This window comes from Letharia columbiana (assembly GCF_014066305.1).
Source record: "Letharia columbiana isolate WasteWater2 chromosome Unknown Sc0000007_s0, whole genome shotgun sequence".
In the NCBI taxonomy this organism is placed as follows: domain Eukaryota; kingdom Fungi; phylum Ascomycota; class Lecanoromycetes; order Lecanorales; family Parmeliaceae; genus Letharia; species Letharia columbiana.
This window is the reverse complement of record NW_023501043.1, coordinates 255741-277703: the sequence shown is the minus strand read 5'-3', so window position 1 is coordinate 277703 and position 21963 is coordinate 255741. Positions and strand designations below refer to the sequence as shown.

The 21963-nt window shown below is 51.4% G+C and overlaps 6 protein-coding genes across 6 annotated transcripts; 4 read left to right on the top strand and 2 right to left on the bottom strand.

Annotated features, from left to right (window-relative positions):
• Positions 1-1453: 1453 nt before the first annotated feature.
• HO173_003134 (uncharacterized protein) lies at positions 1454-5573 on the top strand (the record flags this gene model as incomplete). Its single annotated transcript, XM_037305062.1, has 4 exons — positions 1454-4919; positions 4981-5193; positions 5248-5343; positions 5404-5573. 4 exons carry the CDS (start codon positions 1454-1456, stop codon positions 5571-5573), a joined length of 3945 nt encoding a protein of 1314 aa, XP_037167927.1.
• A 1304-nt stretch (positions 5574-6877) lies between these two features.
• Positions 6878-7503, top strand: HO173_003133 (uncharacterized protein; the record flags this gene model as incomplete). The annotated part of the gene is made up of 2 exons (XM_037305061.1): positions 6878-7238; positions 7310-7503. 2 exons carry the CDS (start codon positions 6878-6880, stop codon positions 7501-7503), a joined length of 555 nt encoding a protein of 184 aa, XP_037167926.1.
• Positions 7504-8186: 683 nt separating this feature from the next.
• On the bottom strand, positions 8187-9450 carry HO173_003132 (uncharacterized protein; the record flags this gene model as incomplete). Its single annotated transcript, XM_037305060.1, has 2 exons — positions 8187-8828; positions 8881-9450. 2 exons carry the CDS (start codon positions 9448-9450, stop codon positions 8187-8189), a joined length of 1212 nt encoding a protein of 403 aa, XP_037167925.1.
• A 590-nt stretch (positions 9451-10040) lies between these two features.
• On the top strand, positions 10041-11045 carry HO173_003131 (uncharacterized protein; the record flags this gene model as incomplete). The annotated part of the gene is made up of 3 exons (XM_037305059.1): positions 10041-10048; positions 10104-10462; positions 10597-11045. 3 exons carry the CDS (start codon positions 10041-10043, stop codon positions 11043-11045), a joined length of 816 nt encoding a protein of 271 aa, XP_037167924.1.
• Positions 11046-13757: 2712 nt separating this feature from the next.
• HO173_003130 (uncharacterized protein) lies at positions 13758-15167 on the bottom strand (the record flags this gene model as incomplete). Its single annotated transcript, XM_037305058.1, has 4 exons — positions 13758-14324; positions 14393-14566; positions 14631-14758; positions 14858-15167. 4 exons carry the CDS (start codon positions 15165-15167, stop codon positions 13758-13760), a joined length of 1179 nt encoding a protein of 392 aa, XP_037167923.1.
• A 994-nt stretch (positions 15168-16161) lies between these two features.
• Positions 16162-20592, top strand: HO173_003129 (uncharacterized protein; the record flags this gene model as incomplete). The annotated part of the gene is made up of 1 exon (XM_037305057.1): positions 16162-20592. One exon carries the CDS (start codon positions 16162-16164, stop codon positions 20590-20592), a length of 4431 nt encoding a protein of 1476 aa, XP_037167922.1.
• Positions 20593-21963: the final 1371 nt, after the last annotated feature.

The following is a 21963-nucleotide window of genomic DNA, read 5'->3' as shown; positions in this document are numbered from 1 at the left end:
CAGGCGGGCAACAACCTCTCGTTGAGCAATCTTTGCGCTGAAAACTCTGGACCTTAACACTACCGCTTCGACGTCACCATCGCGTCTACCAAATGCTGGTATCGTATGATACCGCACCCCCAAATCGCCTCACCCCCCAGTTTCGCAATTGGAGGTTAGCAATGACAGCTAGAGATAGTCTGTTGGCGTACCGCCAACGGACGCGGTTTGGGGTTACTATTATTTTTGATCGTACCACCGACGATAATTTTGCTGAGAAGGGTTGAATGATGGATGAACGTTGGAAGCTGGATTAGAATTGCAAAAGAAATGGAATGGGATCTCCAAGTTGATGATGGAATGGGCAGGGGTGGATGATATTGGTAGGATATGAAAGGGTAGTGCAGTGAGCTGTACGGGGCCGGTCAGAGATCGTTGGGATATGAGAGGGTAGTGCAGTGAGTTGCACAGGGCCATTTAGAGAATGCGGCATGTTTTCACAAAGATCAGGCAGATGCTCTTATGGAAAGGGGGATGTTCAGGTGTTCGATTGTTTGGCAATTTTTCATAAAAGAGGTGAATCAGGGTGAAGTAGTGGTGATCCTGGCTACGCATTGTTGGTGAAAGAGCGGTGGTCTTTATTCTGCCAGAAAGCATCAGGTGGTTAGGGATAAGGGCTCTTTCTTCGCCTTTGTCGTAATTCTTTCAACGGCAACAGTAATACTGGGGACCTGTAATCTCATGTATTCTAGACAACGTGTAATCCCATCTACTCTACTAGGAGCCTTAATTCATCGAGCATGTCAACTGAATTTGTGTGACCGTAGATCTGCCTCGACAGCATATGAGGTCTGGAGCGACTATTGCTGGACCTCTGACATTGCTGGACCTCTGACATTGAAGGACCCATGAACATACAACAAAGCCCATCGTCCAAATCAAGCCTCCTTTGTCTTGTCCAAGCCGGGACCCATTCATCTACCTTTCTTGTGACTAAATACCAATGGTAGAAAATCCTCCAACATAGCCCAACTCACCTTTCCTCGAGCCAGTAAACAAGCCAACTCTCGGGCATCAACCCCGACCATTCACCCACAGCAGCGGCAGCTCCAGCCAGAACTCTCGCTCGGCCATTCGGCCTTTCGGAAACCATCCGCGTTTGAAATTTTCGTGCGGGGTTGGCAAGTTTTTCGCCAGTGTTGATGGTATTCACATCACTGGTGACTCAGATTTTTCGCGTAAACACTCACTGTGATGAACTTCGCACAAAACCACACCGACTCACAACAACTTTCACATTTCCACAACCACACTCCTCATCCACAACATCATCACCATACACCTTTACGGTATCACAAACACCTCCTGCATCATCCTACAGGGCCCTGCATCCTTCAAACAGCTACATCCTCATCATCACATCACCCCAACCTCACGCGTCTTTCGAGGCACGTCACCACCGCTACCGACCGTCATGGCTCACCGCGGACCGCTTAGAGAGATGTTCGGCCTGCTATGCATGGCTGTAATCCTTCCGAAGGTCGAGAAGATAGCCACCCCAGTAGCAAACACAGGCTACATCATCGACACCATCGAGGACAACAACATCCACAGCATCATGGTCTCGCCCGTCACAACACCTCCTACCACCGGCTTCTTGTCCCTTCTCATTTCACTCTTCACTACAGCACTAGCCGTCCTTGGCGACGAGCTCATAAACGTGGCCGCCATATGGATGCTTACCAACGGCCTGCTACCCTCACTTAGGATCATCAAGCGACTGGTCACTTGGACTGGCACGTCCATTCACCGACTCTTTCGAGCGCCCAGACACGTCATTAGCGGGGATACAACCCCAGAAGAAGAGGTTACCAACGGGGATCCAACCGATGGAACGCATCGATCCACACCATCACAAACTACATCAGCAGGAGAAGATGACGAGGACGAGTGGTTTGATACCCAAGAATCACGGCCATCACCGGGAGAAATCCCCGACAACACTCCACTCCCACCAACAAATGACCAAGCTTTGGCTGATCTCCGAGCGGAATCGGCAGGGAAAGATGCGGAAATTGCCATGCTTGCCAAAGCCGTCAGCGGAAAAAGCGATACTATCGTGACTCTCGACCAAAGAAGTAGCCGTTTGATGGGGAACCTACGCGCTACTCTGGACCCTCAAGGCCTGTATCCGTCTAGAACGGACGTCGTTGCGATGGCCAACGACCTGACACTTGACTTCAACCGTGTCTCGAGGAAGCTAGAGCGCAAGAAGGAAGAGCTTCAAGAGGCAGTGGCTCGTCAAGAGAGTGGGCAGCTTGCGGCGAAGGACAAGAAGATCTCTAAGTTGTCTCTCGAGACCACGAGACTCAGTACTCGAAGTGAAAGGCTGGAGAGAGAACTCCGCCTGTGCCTTGAAGAGGCAGAGAGAAACAAAGAATCGGCCGGGACGAGAGAGGCGGCGCTCAAAGAGCGGACCTTGGCCGCAGAGAGCGCAGTTAAGATGGCAATCTCCCAAAGACAGCATGACGTTGTCAGGGATCAACTTGACGGTGTGGTCGGAGAACTGAGTGACGCCATCAACACTCAAGGCCGTCTGAATACCGAACTTCAAGCCGAGAGGGCGAGAACTCAAGAGCTCCAAACCATGGCTGACAACGGAGTTGAAGCACGACGGCATTCCGAGACCCTGTTAGACACAGCAACGCGCGGTCTTCAGCTAGCCAACGACAACATTGCCAACTTCGAGAGGGAAGCTCTGGCTATAAATAAAAAGGTATTCGATGCGGAGGAGAGAGTGTGGGACGCGGAGAGGTGCGCTGCCGAGACGGCTACGACGGTGACCGAACTTGAGCAGAAGCTGCAAGAAGCAGAGGAGAGCAAGGAAAGCGGTGCAGAGGTCACAGCCGCCGGAAATGTTTCCAACCAAGACTCAACGACGGAGATCAGCAACCTTCGTCTACAGTTAGAGTTGGCTAACAAGGAGGCCTCGGGTGCGTTTCAATCTGGATATCTACTGGCGATGTCGGAGAATGCACCCAGCGACCAGAGCGCGGAGGCCGCTGGCCACAATCTGCCGGATCCTGACCAGCAGAATGCGCCCACGACTCGAGAGAACGAGCTGTTTGCTGAGGTCCAGACGCTCGCAGAGGCCAATAAAGGTCTCCAGCGCTCCGACTCGGCGAGTGAAGCCCGAGCCAACAAGCTGGAATCGGAGAAGCAAGAGCTCCTCGCAAAGCTTAATGCTCTCAAGCAGCGGAAATCAGCGCGGGCGCTCAACCCGGAAGACGAGCCTTTGTTCCAGCAAGGGCACGAAAAAGCGGTTGCCAATTGCGAGCGCGAGGCTCGGGATTTGATCGCAAACGCAGTCCGGCAAGAGGTTGCCGAGGGAGAAGAGCGATGGAAGCACCGAGAAGCTGGATGGCAAGCCGACCTTAAAGCCGCAGAAGCCAACTTTAACGTCGCAGTGGAGAACGCAGCTGTTGGGAGGGTGCACGCCCTTCAGGAGCAGCTCAACAGAAGCGTCCAACGAGCGATACAGGCTGAAAATAAGGTCAACAATCCTGATGGCGAGCTGAGAGAAGCCCGGGAAATGGCTAGTACGGCCTATGATGGTGCCACGAAGCAGTACGACCGAGCAGTAGCGGCGGAGACACGGGCCAACGAGGCCGAAGGGAAAGTCCAAGAGGAGCACGACCGAGCGCAGGCAGCCGAGGCAGAAGTCGAGAAATACAAGAAAGGCAAGGCGAGTCAGGACGGACGGATCAAGCAATTGAATGATGCTCTCGCCGCCGCGACGAGATCCAATTACCAGGACGATTGGAAGGCTGTAGAGGCCAAAGCCACGGAGAAGGACCTGATCCGTGCTCGCGCGCTAATTCTGGAGTCCCTCAAGCGTCATTATTGTGAGGAGACACGAGTCGTGCTACGCCAGCTCATCAATGCCAACGACCGGATCGATACCCTCAAGTCCCTGCTGAAAGATCCAGCCAGGGAGCCCAACCAGATGCAATATCTGACAGTGCTCCTAGACGGAGAGGTCATGAAGGAAGATATCAAGAAGTTGCATGCCAAGAATCGTCAAGTGTTGACCAAACAATGTGCCGGTGTCAACGCAAAATATATGGAGCTGAACCACATCATCAAGAGAAGCTCCCCGCCGGACACGAAGGAACTGCTCATACAACTGTTCAAAGATCGAGGGGATGAGATGGCTCGTTGGGACATGGAAGGCTCCGATTCTGAACCAGAGAGTGACGAAGATGAGGACATCAATGTCTTCAATCGACCGCGAAAGCCTTCTTCTCGCCCAATAGGTCTCCCCCCCCCGCATAGATTCGGGCGGTCCTTGCAAACGGGAATGCAATATGGCCCCATGCCTAGCGACCCAAACTCGGACAACCCCTTGAAACGCAAGGGCAATCTGGATGCTGGTTCTCCAGATGAATCGACCAAGCGACCTGATACCAGGAAGAAGGATTTGAGACCAACGGGCTCTCCTTTTGGTCTCTCTCATCCACGAGGTTCGTCGTCTCCAGAAGCTGATGAAGACGAAAATGAGACTAAGGCGGTGTCTCAGGTTAACTTGCCATCTGCAGACCGTCTCGGGGAAGCTACTGCCTCGCAACAACAGAGCAATAACCAGCCTCACGTCAGCCCCCAATTGCTAGGCCCAACATCATCCCCCATCCAGCGACGTAGCCCTATATATACCCCTCCAGCGCTTTGGTCAGGAGATTCATCGCAGGCTGGGCACAACCATGACCCTAAGCCCACGAAGATTCCAGGTCCGATGCCAACATCTAACCTGACATCCTCGGAGCGAAAGGAGAGACTGGTTCATGAGTATGACAAGGCCGCTCCAGCACAAGAAGCAGCCGCGTCCACCGCTGGAGGACCCACTGGTTTCTCCTTCAGCGTGCCTAGGGACGTAGCATCAGGTATTCTACCACATGTCCGCAAATTCACACGGTTATCCGGAACGACTAACACTGTGCTTAGTCGTCGTCACCCCAGCCCCAGCACAGCCGAACCATAAGCGAGTCTTCAAAGGGCTGTCGCTGTTGGGAGCAGCTATGGCGGACAAGGACTCGGCTCTACCAGGACTTCCACCCCTGGAAGAAGACGAAGTCTATGAGTTCGAGGGCCAGGTTTCAGATTCCGAGCTGGACGATGGGTTCCTGGCCCATACCGTTTCGGATGACGAGGACGATGGTAAGATAGCCAACCCTTTCCGCCCCGCGCATACACACTGACAAGCTTCTCCAGACGAAGCGATCTGGGAGAGCGCCTTGTACCCCGAAGACCGAGACGACGATCTGAACATCGATCTCCACGCTCATACTCCCACGGACAACAGAAACGGTATGGCATCCAAACCTCTACCAGTCCTTAATTCAGCACTGACTAACGAAGACTCCTCAGACACCAAGCCGTCTTCCACGGTACGAGCTCTCGACATGACAGAGCAGAATTACGAAGAGCAAGCCGCAGAAGCCGCAGCCTCAATGCAAGGCATACAGCAAAATGCGCCCGAGCAGCAAGGCCGGCCCCAGACCGAGGAGCCGGACACCTTCCACATCGACCTCGACTAATCATGCCACGAGCACACGCTCGCACACCCCTCTCGAATCCACCTCACCCCCCCACCACCAAATGGAGGTTCACAACCGAAACTACGAGACAGTCTATTGGCCCTGGATGGTTTGTACGTCAAACAACATCCAACAGCAACGGCAATAGACCTCGCCCACCGGTTTTACGAGGCAGTTCCTTCGAATTGACGATGTTTGTGCGTCAAACACTTGTCACCAAAGGACGGATTCGAGAGCCCTTATATCACCCCACCCCCCAGGTCACCACCCTGGAGGTTAGCAGCGACAAGCTAGGGGCAGCCAGTTGGTTGAGTTGTTTGTACGTCAAACACACGACACCAGCGGCGCGATATAAGGGCGGTGCAGTGTACACATGGCATGGCATGCAGCAAGAGATGGATCGATGGTGAGGAAGCTGCGGTTTGGACGGATCGAATACGGTTGAGACTTGGTACATCTGGCGAGACGGAGGGGTCAGTGCCGGAGAAGTTGCGTTGTTGGTGGATCGAATACATTTGAGAGGGTGTACACATGGCAGTGAAGGATGGATCGATAAGGGAGATGGTGCATTCTTTCACGGATCAGACACGTTAAGGCAGCGTATTTTCATGGATCGAACAGGGTGATCATAGACGGTCTTCAAATAATGCGATATCATTTCAGCGAAGGGGTCTCGGGCGTTATTCAGAACCATTCAGCAATCCATGATAGAAATCCAAGCAGCAGATTTCGACCTCAGCGTGTGCGATAGGTATCATTGTATCCCAGACAGCCACTAGAGCTGCACCTCCTCATCTTTCTCCACCGAAACTTTCCAAAATCCCATCATCGAGATCTGTTTCACCCTGCGGGACCCCTACCGCTGCCAATGGCGCGCATCCCCAGCAGCTCAAGAAGCTATTCCTTATCTTTTCATTGTCGTCAGTAGCGCCGAAGCGCCATTCGCGACTCTTCTATGCGCCCAAAGCTGCTGCTGCCAGATGGACACTCTCGGGGAGAAAAGGTGGGTAATGTACCTGTTAGACCGAGCAGATCCAGGCAATGCCATGCATAATCGGAGGAAATGCGTGGGATTTGTTTCATGGGCGTGGGATGTCCAGGGATTGTATATCAGTGATTATCATCGGTCGACTGCTCGCATGAGGTATTGCCGAAAGGAGGATTCTGATAAGGATATTCTCGGGCATTTTGAGGGAGCGGGGGAGATATAAAGCTGCTTCGAATGCTCTTATGTACTTCATCCTTCCTCCATATACCATTCACCCATTGACAGGTGGGGCGGCCAAAGCCCTGGAGCTTCCATCATGCCCTCCCTTCATAGCTATCCCAGCATTGCAGCATTGCTGTCGTCCATGCTGTTCCAGGTCATCCAATGCGCACCAGCGACATCCCCCCTTCCCTCCCAACCAATCTATTCCCTTCCACCACTCCGCCCCTCCTTACCCCTTAACGCCAGCGACAACGGCAACTGCGCCAGCACCACAAAATATCCCAGCTGGAATTCCAATGACTGGGTCATCGAAGACTGCTACATCGCCGTGCAACAGCTTTATTTCAGAGAAGTGCTTGAGCACCCGGATGTAGCTTATGAGTTCGTTGCGCTGGGGGTGTCGCCGACGAGGTCTTCGTTGGATTCCCAGAGAACGCCGAGAAAGTATATCTTCAGTAAGTCGATCCGCCGTTTAAAATGTTGTTGTTCTGTTGGTGGAGGCGGAGGGGAAATTGATGCTCTTTAGGAACTTGTGTTCTAACGATCATGATGCTGGATTGGTTCCAACCCGGGCAACTGCCGGCAGGCACAAAATATAATAGAGCCCAGACGGACGTGAGCACCTATCGCGATATCTGGAGTGCGGCGAGGAGTATTGAGACGGCATGCATTGTCTCCAAATCAGCGGGTTGGCTTATGACCGGTAATTCTTTCTCATGACACTGGCTTGGAAAAATAGCTGATTGGAGTCGTAATGCCAAGGCAAGAACTCTGCAATGGGGGTATTTGTGTGGTCGACAAACTCTCAACTCAATGAGATCACTGGTGGCTTTCCTGTTCACTCGCTTGGTTTGAATAATTCCGACATTATGACTTTGGATGGTGTGCAGACGGGTTGAGGGATTACAGAGCAGACATAAGTAGGCGGTAAGGAATGCGGAGCATATAGACTGGTTGAGGGCAGCATCAGAACAAAGTTAGAGTTACTGAAGGCATCGATAGTGGAGGTTTCCATTTGAGGGCGACTGTGCTTTTCACAACGTGAAATTGTATAAGTGGTTGCTTGTTAATAGAGTGTTCAGATCAACCGCGGTGCGTTGTCTCACGTAAATGTCCATATGCCTGCTCAGGCTACATCGTCAATCTGGCTGCCAACTTACCCATCTCTAGCCGATTTTACCGTCCAGGAAAGTCGTTTGTACTTGACGGAAGTCGTTGCTTGCCAGTTAATGGGTCTTTTGTAGACGCTGCAAATGGGTTGAAAAATATTATACATCGAGTGTCCAAGGCCATATCGGTGAGGAGCAATCAGCAAGCTGTTTGTCACAAATGTGCGTTTGCTGACCTGGTGTACTGTTGCCTTGGACCTTTTTGGCATCAAACAGTCCATCCTTTTTGCCGTCTCATACGTGAGCCCATCCATTCTCAATCAAGACTTGCATCTCATTGATCAAGCAAAACATTCCAGGCTCCGAACGATCCGCACCATCTTCGGACCAAGATTTCAGTCTGCTGGTGATCCGCACCGACTTCATCTTGGTTGAGGTCGTCCAACGCCACAGACGGTTTGACCAAATGCCCAACAGACTCTGATACATTGAAGGCCACGCTAAGGCTGATTTGACTGCGGCGTAGGCCTCTGGGCTGTAGCCCACGCGCACGTTGGGATTGAGCCAGACGCCATGGCTTTGGGTGAGAGGATTGTCAGCATGTATGAGGCAGCATTCAGAGCCTTCAACGTGGTGAAGAGCGAGAGAATCCGATACGCCGCGGAATTTCAAGCGGTGTGGGTCATAGAAAGGAGCCGCATCGAATGCAACAATTCCGTTCCAACAGCTCTGCACCGGTACAGGCTGGCCTGATATCATGGCGCTGCGGGAAGCCTTGGATCTGAAGTATGGAAATGTAGATGTTATGGCTTCGTGTCCATCATCGTCGCGCAACGCAAATGTATCGTAGTAATGAGGCGGTTTGGCGAAGTCCAGAGAGCAGGCAGCGGAGTAGTCGCCGTCTCGGGTTGCAATTAATGTAGCCACATCTTCAGTCTGACCGCAAGTGTCAACAAAATCCAAAGTAGGCAGCGATGGGGATCCTCACCGTAAAGACTACATCGTTGAGAAACAGCACCCTGTCGAACTTCGTGCCGTCTCCTAAGTAATTGAGTGGCTCTAAAGCCAAATTGCGCAGCTTGGACAGGTATGGTATTCGTCTAAGCTCTGTTTTGCCTCTCGGAGTCTGTATCCAGCCGTCTGTTTCTGGCTGTCTCATCTCGTCGGCGTGGGTCGTCTCATTGAGCCTGACAGTCCGTCGTACTCCTTTCCTTTCCAAATCGTTGTCCAGGACCCTCAGCGTCTCCTTTGAGTCATCCCAACTTCCACTCTCGTATACTGATACGTAGACATTCTCTGCTCCAAAGTAGTCCACCAATCCAAGCACAGCCTGATTCCAATTGCTTCGAAGGATCGGGTCGTTGTTCCAATGGATGCTGGCGATAAATATCTTCTGACCGCGGACGTCGGGGGTCTTCGCAGGCAAGTTTTGGTGCTGACGAGCGGAGATCAAGGACAAGACGTCGATTAAGCAGAAGAGAGCAAGGACTAGAAGCGTGGCCCGAAAGACTCTGGTCCGAGAGGATCTGGAGAAGCGCCGAAGGGAGGTTCGTTTCATGGCGATTCGGAGGAATGGAAGCGGTCTTGTTCCCCCAAAGAACAGCAGACTGCCAACTCCTCAAACGAGTGGGTCATGATCATGAAAAGATGATGGAAACGCGGTGAATCCAACAATCAAGCGGATGGCACGCTCACGGCACCAACGGAGAAGACAGCGAGGACATATGCAGCCCTGCCGTACAGGAACGGAGCTGATATCGGGCCGGCAGATCTTCCGTACTCTATTGTAGACGCTAATGATTGGAAACAAGACGACTGTAACTCAATTGCTGAAATTATGCGCTCTGATCGAGATGCAGAAAAGAATGGATCTAGGACTTCACTCTCCACCTTGGATCCTTGTAGCATCGGGGGCGTCTGAGCAAGATGTTTTATAAAGCACGTAGCCTGTGGGCTAGGAAGGAGGAAGGAATACCTCCAGTAATCAGCACCTCCAGTAATCAGCAATAGGGAAAGAGCGATGGGAAAGAAATTGTTAGGATTGTGCGGTCTGCCGCCCGACACTGCACCACCTTTTATACGTCAGTACCGTCTTCCAACCCGTATACTATACCATTTTTCGAGATACCAGCAGCTTACTCCGATACAATGTCCAGGTACGCTGCCATTTCACGAGGCAAAGGGAGGCGCTAATAATTCGTCAATGCGCAGGCCTCTAGGACAACTCTTCGCCTCTTCAGATATTCTTTCAGGTGAAGAAGCCATGAGAATGCGAAATTACTGCTCCACGGCCTATATGGACCCTGACAGGGACCTCAAAGATTCCTATGGTATTCTGTTCGAGGACGGGAGTCTTACCGCTTTCCAAGAGCACTTTCAAAGCCGTATCCAGCATTTCGAGGGCAGGCAGTATGAAGCGGCACAGGAATTGTTCAAAGTCAAATGGGGTCCAACTCGTATTCCGGTTTATGTTGTGCTGCTCGCTTTTACAAGTATCAATCCTGGACTACGATATAAGTACATTGCTATTGCGGAATGGCTTGTTGACACGGCCAAAGTTCCTGTTGACGGTATGTAGCGAGGGATTTCACCCTATCGTGTTGTGTGATCTCAACTGTTCCTTTGACCATGTTCCGATACCAATACGTGACTTGCACCCGTAAAGCTGTGGTCAACGGACGTGGTGCTGACCTCTTAATGACAGGAACCGACATATCTGGTACCACAGCTCTGATGCATTCCATCTCCCAGAAGCCCTACTTCGACCCCGAATTTGCACAGCTCATGTTCGATGCTGGGGCCGATATCAATCGAAGAGACCGCTTTGGCGCAATAGCCGCCCACGATATTACCACAGTCCAGCTCCTTTACGATCATGTAGCGCATGAAAAAGCGGGCCGCGCTTTGCAGTGGTTCCTGGAACATGGCGGAACTCTGGACATTAAGGATGGGGATGGTATCTCTGTACGGCGGATCATCGCGAGTCTGGAAGGCACTGATAGGACGTTGAAGGGGGTTGTGGACAGAGTTGAACAACAACAAAGTGGTGGTAGCAATACCGGCAGTGGCATAATTGCGCGTCCTACGGCCCGCAACAGTCCATGCCCATGTGGGTCAGGTCGGAAATTCAAGAAGTGCTGTGGTCAGGCATGATGCCCGATGCCCGAGCTCTCAATCAATCCATGTGCTTGTGGCCTTTTGATAGTATCGAATAGGATCGTCCTTGCCAATGTTCATTGCGTTGATGGTCAGAAATTTTCGGCTGCCAGCCTTTCCTTCTGATCGTTTGAAGGGTAATCCTTCATCGTTAATCAACCCTCCGCAACCTCGAGCATGGTCATCGACACAAGTATGGCAGTCGACATGGGCAGTATACCTGCGGAAGCTGACAATCAAAGGGCAAGAAGAGCGAGCGTTAAGCAATACGAAGCAATTCCCTGTATGCCGACTTCTGATGTAGACTTCGAGGAACGGCCGATCTCCGTTGTAATAACTAGAGAAATTCCAATGACTCGGAAGTCGCTAGTCTAGGGTTGAATATAAAAAAGAGGAAAGTCTCTTTACAATGGACAAAAACGCTTACGGGCTCCTTCGCGCAGACAATGACGGCTTTGTGGCGTAACGACATGCTATATCGCAGCAGGAATGTCACGATCCAGATGCTCGGCTGACAAATCTCGTGATTCGAAAAGTCCACTCCCGAAAGAGGAACAGACCAGCGTCGCCCGGCACTAGCGCACTTCCAAAAGCAGTCGACCTTGGGCAGATATTGTTGGGGAAAACCCGGAAGTGAGTGCCATATACTCTGTATACAGGAGAACGCAAGTCCGGGCTTAGAGAAGAGCCTGTGGAAAAACGTAGTATGCTTCTACCGCGTGTTGCAATCTGTCACATCAGGTACATTCAGTTCGTCGCTATCCTTGATCCTGTGTTGTATATCTACAATACCCCCTAAACACAGACTTTCTCTCACATGCATTACGGTTGCATTGCGTCGTTCTCGAAAGTGCTAGCTGATCCTCGCCAGGCAGTCATTCTCCTGATCTTGGTATTCTGAAATCCGAGGGCCTTTTCTCTACTCCTCGACGCAATCTACGGGTTGTCGCTTCCGGAAAAACGAAGGGGGCAGCTCTTGCGGCAACTTCGCGTGAGCTTACTCTCTATTCCTACCTTATGCGTGCCATGTCTCCTCCCGTCAACAAATATACCCTGATTCTCAATGTCCAACCGAAAGCAGGAATTTCAGAGCCAATCAGCTTGCCCGTCACTTGCACAACGAAGGTAAGCAGCTTCTCATGAGACAACTCATATCATGAACAATGAAAGCTTGAGCAGCGACTTAAAGACGTAAGACTGTGCAACACTCAGAGTCACCCACTGACAGCCCAACCACCTCCAACCTACAGACTCAAACCCTACGCCAATCAAACCTCCTCGTCTCCTCCCGCCACGCTCCCTCCCTTCCAACCTTCCCATCCAACTCATAAACATCAGCCTGCATCCTAACCCCATTCCTTAACCTCTCCTCCCAAATCTCCTTCGGCGACCCATCCCTCCGCTCCGCAAACCTCACAAGATCTCTTTCCGCATCGACATACTGCCTGCAGAGCATTTTCTCTTTCTGAAGATGACACTTAATGCAAACCGGAGGGTAGTCTATCAAGAGGACTTTGTTCATTTGGTTTTCGTCCCAGGCGGCGCAAGGGGGCCCGCTGCCCGGGTGGTTCTTGCAGGGGATCATGATCTCGTAATCGACTGTGTGACCACATTTTGCGATTTGGGCTTTCGCGGTGCACATGGTTTGAGGGTTTGCTGCGGTGGGTATGAATTTCTTTCGGGGGTCGGCCTGGAATGAGTGGGGTGGATTGTGAGTTGTGATGCTTCTTGATGAAGTTGGATTATCAGGGAACGGTAGTTGAACGGTGAGGACGATGGGGGGAAATATCAAATTTTTTGAATTCCGCCATTGTCATCACTCATTCTTTGTCGATACAAAGGCCATTGTTGTCGCACCTTTTGGACGCAAGACACCCAGTTTTGACTTCATTTTCCTCATTGTCTTCACGACTCCTGGGCGTAAACATACTTCGATATAGGATGACAATAAACTATTCTCAAATCGCTTTGAGCGATGACAATAAGGTTGTCAACCAAAGAGACGGACGACTCTTGACAGTGAAAGTACACAGATTTCCTCACAGCAAAGAACTCCTCTTCCCAAACACACACACGCTCCCCGCTCAACCACAACCACAACCAAGTCCTCTCCTCACACCCAACGATCCACAGCCCACCCACAACCCCACCATGTGCAACTTCCAATACACAACCTTCCCCCAACGCGACCACATATTCGCCCCCACCCACCCTCACCTCCCGCTGCGCCACCTGAACCTGGTGGTAGCCCTGCCCATCCTCGCGCTGCCTCGGATCCGTGACACTGACCTACCCCACCGCTCTCGTCACAGTGTCGAAGATCAGGAAGGAGTACACCATGCGGGAGGCCAAGGTGGTTGAAGAGGGGAGGAGGAGGGGGATGTTGAGGAGACGTGGCGGGGGAGGAGGATGGGGGTGAGGGGGGAGCTGGGCGGGGTGGGTTTTGGGAAGGGGGGAGGTAGGGGGGAATTGTTTGTTTTGTCTGCAATGTCGGAGTTGGGGCGATGGTCGATGGATAGGGTGAAGTTAGCGTTTAGTGTCGCAGTTGCTGTATACGTATCGTAGTCGCTGTACGCGTATCTAGTCGCTACATACGTAGATTGGCAGGTTATATGACGAGCGAATGCTTGTTTTCATTTCCCAAACTCTTGTTGTGAAAAGAATGGATGGCCCATCATGGCCGATGTTCTCATGCAATGTCAGAGCCTCTCACCCCGGTATCATACCCGCCAATCTCAATCGATCAAACGCCTTGAACCAAGACGTGTTCGGCTCAATCTCCTCCTCAAACCCCACCTTTCTCGTCTTCTCTAAGATCATATGCCTATCGAATGTAAAATGATAGCCGTACTCATCCAGATATTCCGCTTTGAAAACCCTACTACCCTTCCCGCCCCACGCTTCCAAGACCTGTTTATGCTTCTCGATATACTCACCCGGCTTCAGCACGTCCTTACCGTCAATATCCGGGCCAACGCCTTCGAGGCCGAAGTATTTCGCAATAGCCGGCCAGCGTTCGCTCATGCGTGAAGGAGGGGCCTGGTCTGCGATATTGAACAACTCACCGCCTCCGCACTTCTCGGGGTGCAGGCAAGCCCAGATGGAGAATTTAGCTATGATGTCTGCGGAAGCATCGTTGAAGAGGGAATTGTAGGCAGGGACCGTACCGGGAAAGGGGACTTCGGCGCCTTTTCCCTCGACAAGAGCGTACAAGGAGAGGTAGGTAGCCCAGTGGGCTGGGAGGTTGAAGGTGCTGCCGTTTGGGACGAAGCCGATCTTTTTGAAGAAAACATTGCGTATGAGAACGATGAAACGCGCTACAGTTGAATGTACTCTCTACTTACGATAGCATCTGGTCTGACTTCACACCACGTCCAATTTCTCCCTTTGCTCATCTCCTCGAGCGCATCTTGATGCGCAAAGCAGAAAACGTTGCTGGCGATTGGCTCTGGCAATCGGCCCATGGACTCCTTAAAAGGGGCTTTGAAGACTCCACCAGGAATGTGAATGCCATAACCCTGTGTAGGGCTCTCAGTGCCTCGATAGACCAAAATATCTGGGCGCTCATTGTGAAAAGCTCACCCTGGTACCGCTGGGTAATACCACGAACTTTAGGTTTGGTGAAAGAATGTTCAGGGCGCCGATTGCACGCTCAATCATGTCACGATTGACCTTGGTTTCGACATCAGGTTCTTGCTCCTGCTTATAAGCTGATGAATGCCAAGAAAGCTTTCATGTCAGTTGGAGACTTGTGCGCTTATAGCGTTTATTATGGGTAGTCGAATCGCCTTCAAAGGTCAAACACGCACCGAAATAGAATGCATGCGTAACACTCCCAATATCTTCGACTTCACACTTTAGAAAAGCTGTGAAATCCTCGACTGACCCCTTCAACAGATTCACATGAGAGACCAACTGGAGCTTCGGTCGTGACGGCGAGGGATCGGGCCAGCAAGAGTCGGCGACGCTGAAAGGCCGGTTCACTAATGCTGTGACGTGTGAGAAAGCGCCTGGGGCGGGATAATTGGAAAGAAGCTGGTCGACAACGCCCCAGCCTGCTAGACCGGATGCGCCGAATACCAATGCATGAGCGCCAGTTGCTGATGCGGACCGAGCCATGATGTCCTGATGAGGTGCCTAGCAACAGGAAGTCTGGAATGAGAAGTAGTCAATGGGGAGATACTTTGACCGTGTTGTGACCGAGTGACTGAATAATTTGAAGAGTTCGGTTGTGATAGAGACCGTCATTGGACATTACTCGGTGAGTCAAAGGAGTTGTGAGATGTTTCGCTTATGCGGTAACTCTATGCACTAATCCAGATCCAGATACCTGCATGCATATATGCAAGACCACTCACGAGATATGCACCTCGCACATTATCACACTTTGAGACGGTAGAGGTATTTTATACCGACACCACCGCCGACGCTAATCGCCACGTGGTTGTAAGAGCTTGCTTTGGCGGTGGCTGTAAAAAAAAGTTTGGATCATTCAACAACGGCAATTGGGGTTCATCGAGAGTCACTCTGGGAGCCTCCAATGATGGCGCTTAGATGCACATCTGGATAGGCTGATATCACTTCTCTTCTTCCCAGAAAATCCTGGCCTCTAGAAGCGGCAAGCATGATAAATTCAGGACCATCAAACCTGTCAACAACATAGTCCCGGCATTATTACAACGCGTTCAATGAGTACGTACGAAGCTGAAGTATATGTAGTGCTGCCATCCAGAACCAACTCCTTAAAGTACTCTAACAGAAGCTTGGATGTTTATCGTGCCAAGACATATCTTAGTGCTCTGTGATTTACGTAATCAGATCTGGATAACGAGTCATGCGATAATGCTGCATGACTCATGCAGATGTTTACTAAGTCCGAATCTTAAAATCTTCCAGGGCATGGGCTGCTTATTCTCAACCCAATCAATTGCTCATTCGCTTGTGGCCAATTTCTCTTCTTCCTTCTCATCCTTCCTACTCGCCTTCTTTTGCTTGAATTGTCGACATCTCATGCTGCGCAAGTGGCATTCTCATAGGTTCAGCTGATGTCTGACCTGACCTGCATACCCGTCTGACATTGCCCGCATAATCCGTTGGAAGCCAAGGATTGCCCATGATGCAAGCTCTTGGCGAATTGATCCAAGGATCGCACCAGCACGGCGTTTCCAAACCACCAAATGCCGTTGCTGAAGCAGATCCAGAAGCAAGTAAGGAGGTTGACGCCTCGACGCCTGATACCATCGCCGAGGTCGAAGATCTCAAGGCACACCACCCTCCCCCTCCACAACCCAATGAACCGGTTGAGAATCGCGTCTCCGTTGGCCGCGCAGAAGCCGAGTTCGCAGAATTGAGTCGTCAGCTCTCCGGCATATCGGAAAAAAGCAAGACAATATCAAGGAGACCAAGCCACGGAAGTATCTTGAGCCGAGGCAGTGGATTGAAAGAGAAGGACATCGAGAAGGAGCCAACGAGCTCAACGGAGTCTGAGGTAGATTCATGGGATCTGGAGCAGACATTGAGAGGCACCAAAGATGAGGACGTTGCTGCCGGGATCAAGTCAAAGCACATTGGCCTCGTATGGGAGGGTCTTACGGTCCGAGGTGTTGGGGGTGTCAAGAACATCGTCAAGACTTTCCCTGAGGCCTTTGTATCTTTCTTCAACGTTGTTGGGACGGCGATGCATATCTTTGGATATGGCAAGAAAGGAAGAGATCTCGACATTTTGAGAAACTTTCGAGGGGTGGTCCTACCCGGCGAGATGGTTTTGGTGTTGGGGAGGCCAGGCTCAGGATGCACGACGTTCTTGAAAGTCATAGCCAATCAACGTTTTGGATACACGGGCATTGACGGAGAAGTGCTGTACGGGCCATACGATTCCAAGACCTTCGCTAAATACTACCGAGGAGAAGCTGTCTACAATGGGGAGGATGATATACACAATCCTACACTCACAGTTGGCCAGACGCTGGGTTTTGCTCTAGACGTCAAGACCCCTGGCAAACGGCCTGGTGGAATGTCCAAAGGGGAGTTCAAGAAAAAGGTGGTGAACCTGCTCCTCAAGATGTTCAACATTGAACACACCATCAACACCATCGTTGGCAATCCTTACATGCGAGGTGTGTCCGGAGGTGAAAGAAAACGAGTTTCCATTGCGGAGATGATGGTAACGTCAGCGTGCATATGCGCTTGGGACAATACGACGCGAGGATTGGATGCTTCAACGGCGTTGGACTATGCCAAGTCCTTGAGAATTATGACCAACATCTACAAAACAACCACCTTTGTCTCGCTATACCAAGCTAGTGAGAACATCTACAACCAATTTGACAAAGTGATGGTCATAGACGAGGGCCGCCAAGTGTTCTTTGGTCCTGCGACGGAAGCCCGGGCATACTTTGAAGGGCTCGGCTTCAAGGAAAAGCCCAGACAGACCACCCCGGACTATCTTACCGGCTGCACTGATTCATTTGAACGTGAATATGCATCTGGAATGTCCGAATCCAATGCCCCGCACGACCCTGACTCCCTTGCGAAAGCCTTCGATGAATCCATATTCGCGACCAAGCTGTCAGAAGAGATGGTTGACTACCGTGAAAAGCTCGAGAACGAAAAGGAAGTCTACACCGAATTTGAGACCGCGCATCAACAAGGCAAGCAGAAGCATACGATGAAGTCCAGTGTCTATGCTGCGCCGTTCTACCTGCAGATCTGGGCTTTGATGCAACGCCAGTTTCTCATCAAATGGCAAGACAAGTTCTCGCTCGTTGTTTCCTGGATCACTATGATAGTCGTCGCTATCATACTTGGCACTGTGTGGCTCAATTTGCCTGACACCTCAGCGGGTGCCTTCACGCGAGGAGGGGTCTTGTTCGTCTCTCTCCTTTTCAATGCCTTCCAAGCCTTCGGCGAGCTAGCTTCAACAATGCTTGGCCGGCCGATCGTCAACAAGCACCGTGCATATACCTTTCACAGGCCTTCCGCTTTGTGGATTGCCCAGATCATTGTCGACCTAGCTTTCGCCGCGGTTCAGATCTTCGTCTTCAGCGTCATGGTATACTTTATGTGCCATCTCGTTAGGGAGCCTGGTGCATTCTTCACATTCTACCTAGTCGTTGTCAGTGGATATCTGGCAATGACCCTCTTCTTCCGAACACTGGGCTGTCTTTGTCCCGACTTTGATTATGCGATGAAGTTCGCTGCTATCGTCATTACTCTCTTCGTGTTGACGTCTGGGTACTTGATCCCATATCAAAACGAGAAGAAGTGGCTACGATGGATCTTCTGGATCAATGCACTGGGTCTTGGTTTCTCTGATCTGATGATGAATGAATTCGGGCGCCTCACTCTGACTTGCACTTCAACTTCTCTCGTACCCTCTGGATCTTCCTATGGGAATATAGCCAACCAAGTTTGCACCCTCCCCGGGGGTTCCGCTGGATCGACTCGAATTCAAGGAAGCGATTACATAAGGCTTGCATTTGACTTTGACGTTGGCGACCTATGGAGGAATTTTGGGATCATCATCGTCCTCATCGTCGGATTCCTCTTTTTGAATGCTACTCTAGGCGAAGCCCTCAACTTTGGTGCCGGTGGCAAAACCGTCACCTTTTTCGCCAAAGAAGATATAGAAAAGAAGAAGCTCAACGACGGGCTTATGCAAAGAAGACAGAAGCGCCAACTAAAACAAGAGATGCAAGGCTCAGAGCTGAACATTACTTCCAAAGCTGTCCTTACGTGGGAAAGTCTGTGTTATGACGTTCCAGTACCCTCAGGGCAATTGCGCTTGCTGAAGGATGTCTCTGGATACGTGCAACCTGGCAGGCTGACTGCCCTGATGGGTGCTTCTGGTGCTGGTAAGACGACCTTGCTTGATGTCCTGGCTTCTCGAAAGAACATTGGAATCATATCAGGTGATGTTCTGGTTGATGGCATAGCTCCTGGAACCGCGTTTCAAAGAGGAACGTCATATGCTGAACAGCTTGACGTTCATGAGTCGACTCAGACAGTGAGAGAAGCTCTGAGGTTCAGTGCCGATCTCCGGCAACCGTACGAGGTCTCTCAAGAAGAGAAGTACGCCTATGTCGAGGAAGTCATATCCTTGCTCGAGATGGAAGAAATTGCAGATGCTATCATTGGCGAACCCGAGAGCGGGCTGGCAGTTGAACAACGGAAACGTGTGACAATCGGCGTGGAGCTGGCAGCTAAGCCTGAACTGCTTCTCTTCCTGGATGAGCCTACATCTGGACTCGATTCACAGTCGGCTTTCAACATTGTCCGCTTTCTTAAGAAGCTCGCGGCCGCTGGGCAATGCATCCTTTGTACGATTCATCAACCCAACTCGGCGCTCTTCGAAAACTTCGATCGTCTACTTTTGCTACAACGCGGAGGCGAGTGTGTGTACTTTGGGGACATAGGGAAAGATGCTATGGTGCTCCTAGAATATTTTCGCAAGAACGGTGCGATTTGCCCTCCAAACGCTAACCCAGCCGAATGGATGCTTGATGCCATTGGGGCTGGACAAGCACCCAGGATCGGTGCAAGGGACTGGGGCGACATTTGGCGAACCTCCTCCGAGCTAGCAGACACCAAAGAAACCATCCGCCGTATCAAGACTGAGCGTATTTCCGAGGTTGGATCCAACCGCAAGACCGACGAGAATGAATATGCTACACCACTCTGGCATCAAATCAAGATCGTCAACCGCCGCACTCATCTTTCGTTCTGGCGATCTCCAAATTATGGCTTTACACGGTTCTTCAATCACGTCGCCATTGCCATACTGACTGGACTTACATTCTTGCAATTGGACGACTCTCGCTCATCACTACAAGAGCGAATATTCGTAATCTTTCAGACTGTCGTCCTCCCCGCCATCATTGTAGCACAGGTCGAGCCAAAATACGACCTCTCACGCTTAATCTTCTACCGAGAATCCGCTGCAAAGGCATACAAGCAGTTTCCCTTCGCGCTCTCTATGGTCCTTGCGGAGATGCCCTACAGCATTCTTTGCGCAGTGGGCTTTTTCTTTCCCCTTTACTACATGCCTGGATTTCAGTCCGCATCTAGTCGTGCAGGCTATCAATTCCTCATCATCCTTATCACGGAGCTCTTCTCGGTGACCCTGGGCCAGATGATTTCCGCTTGCACGCCTAGCAGCTTCATCGCCATGCTCCTCAATCCTTTCCTTATCATCACGTTCGCTCTCTTCTGCGGTGTCACAATCCCCCAGCCACAAATACCAAAGTTCTGGAGAGCCTGGCTGTACCAGCTGGACCCGTTTACGAGGCTGATTGGAGGCATGGCAAGTCAATCTCACTCCCCTCGCCCAATTATGACTAACAAAAGTACAGGTGGTGACCGAACTTCACGACCGTCCAGTGATTTGCTCCCCCTCTCAGCTCAACACCTTTACTCCCCCAACGGGTCAAACATGCGGCCAATACATGGATGCTTTCTTCTCGAGCGGCGGAGCAGGCTATCTTGTCAACAACGCAACGGATGTCTGCCAATACTGCGCCTACAAGGTCGGAGATCAATTCTATGAGCCGTTGGGTTACAATTTCGATCATAGGTGGAGGGATTTGGGTATCTTTGCCGCTTTCATTGGCAGCAACCTGATCTTGCTATTCTTAGGGAGCAGGTATCTGAATTTCAATCGCCGTTGAACGATTTACCGATTTTCTAGGATGGTAACCTATAGATTCCCTTGAGACGTTTGATAAATCGGACAAAACAATCCTATTATCATGAATTCATTCCGGTGTTGAGGAATGTGGGGATCGCTCCGCATGCGGACATCGAAGCTCTTTTGCAGGTAACAATGCCAACTCGAGATAGGGATTAATGTGCTCAGCTTAACGCTACATTTGAGCCTGTCTTGTGCCAAACCCGCCAAATCCTTCAGCTTTCCGCTCAAACTCTGCGCAAAGCCCGAAGATCACCAGCGTCCGCACCCACCACCATCAACCACCCCCATGCCCGCCCTCGCCGCCATCCTCACCCTGCAAATCCTCTTTGCACTCTCCTGCCTCCTCTTCCTCCTCTACCTCATCACCATCTACATTTTCCGACGTCCTGGACTGGGGCCGGGTCTCTTATCTTTCAACGCCCTTTTCCATCAACGACGCTGGAACCTCAAGCCCACCCCACCGCCTACACCTCTACCTCTCAATCTATCCTCCCAACAAGGAGACCTCGAACGCATCGCACAACCTGCCTATCACAACCCCTTCGACTCCAGCCCCACAACGACTTCTTCTTCTTCCCCAACGTCTTCATCCGCAATGGACTGCATGAGCCAGAGCAGCGGGATCCTCCACCCGGAAACCTCCGCAACGGCGCCAATAACGTGGCGGGATCCATGGCGATGGCGGTTCGGGACCGGAGACTCGCGTCGAGACAGGAGTGGAAGCGAGAGCGGGGTTGCTGAAGAAAGGCGAACGGGATCGGAGAGTCCGGGATTGAGTCCGCTGGGCTTGGGGAAGTATTTCTTCGAGGGCGGGGTCGGGGTTCGGGATATGTGAGAAAACGACAGGGGAGGACGAGGCGGGGTATAGTACACGTATCAGTCCCTTTTCTTCCTCTCTCGGGGAAATCGGATGGTGAGGAAGTCGGCCCGGCAATGCGACCTCGTGAGATCGGGGAGACCGCTCACTACCACTTTACTCGATGCCTGAGATCGATCGATCTATATGTGGCATCATGTAAACAGAGGTAGGTAGAGGAGATGGTGCATTGAAAAAGACCATCAGGACAAAAGGCTCTAGCAAAGAAAGACGGAGAAGAGTACTTCTGCCGCTAGAGGCGAGAGTGGTATGAGGATGTAGCAAAAAATTCTTCAAAGATATCCCTATTGTCGGGCATCGCGCCTGAAACTTACACGATTGCATCAAGGGCTTCCGCCCTCTACAAAGGA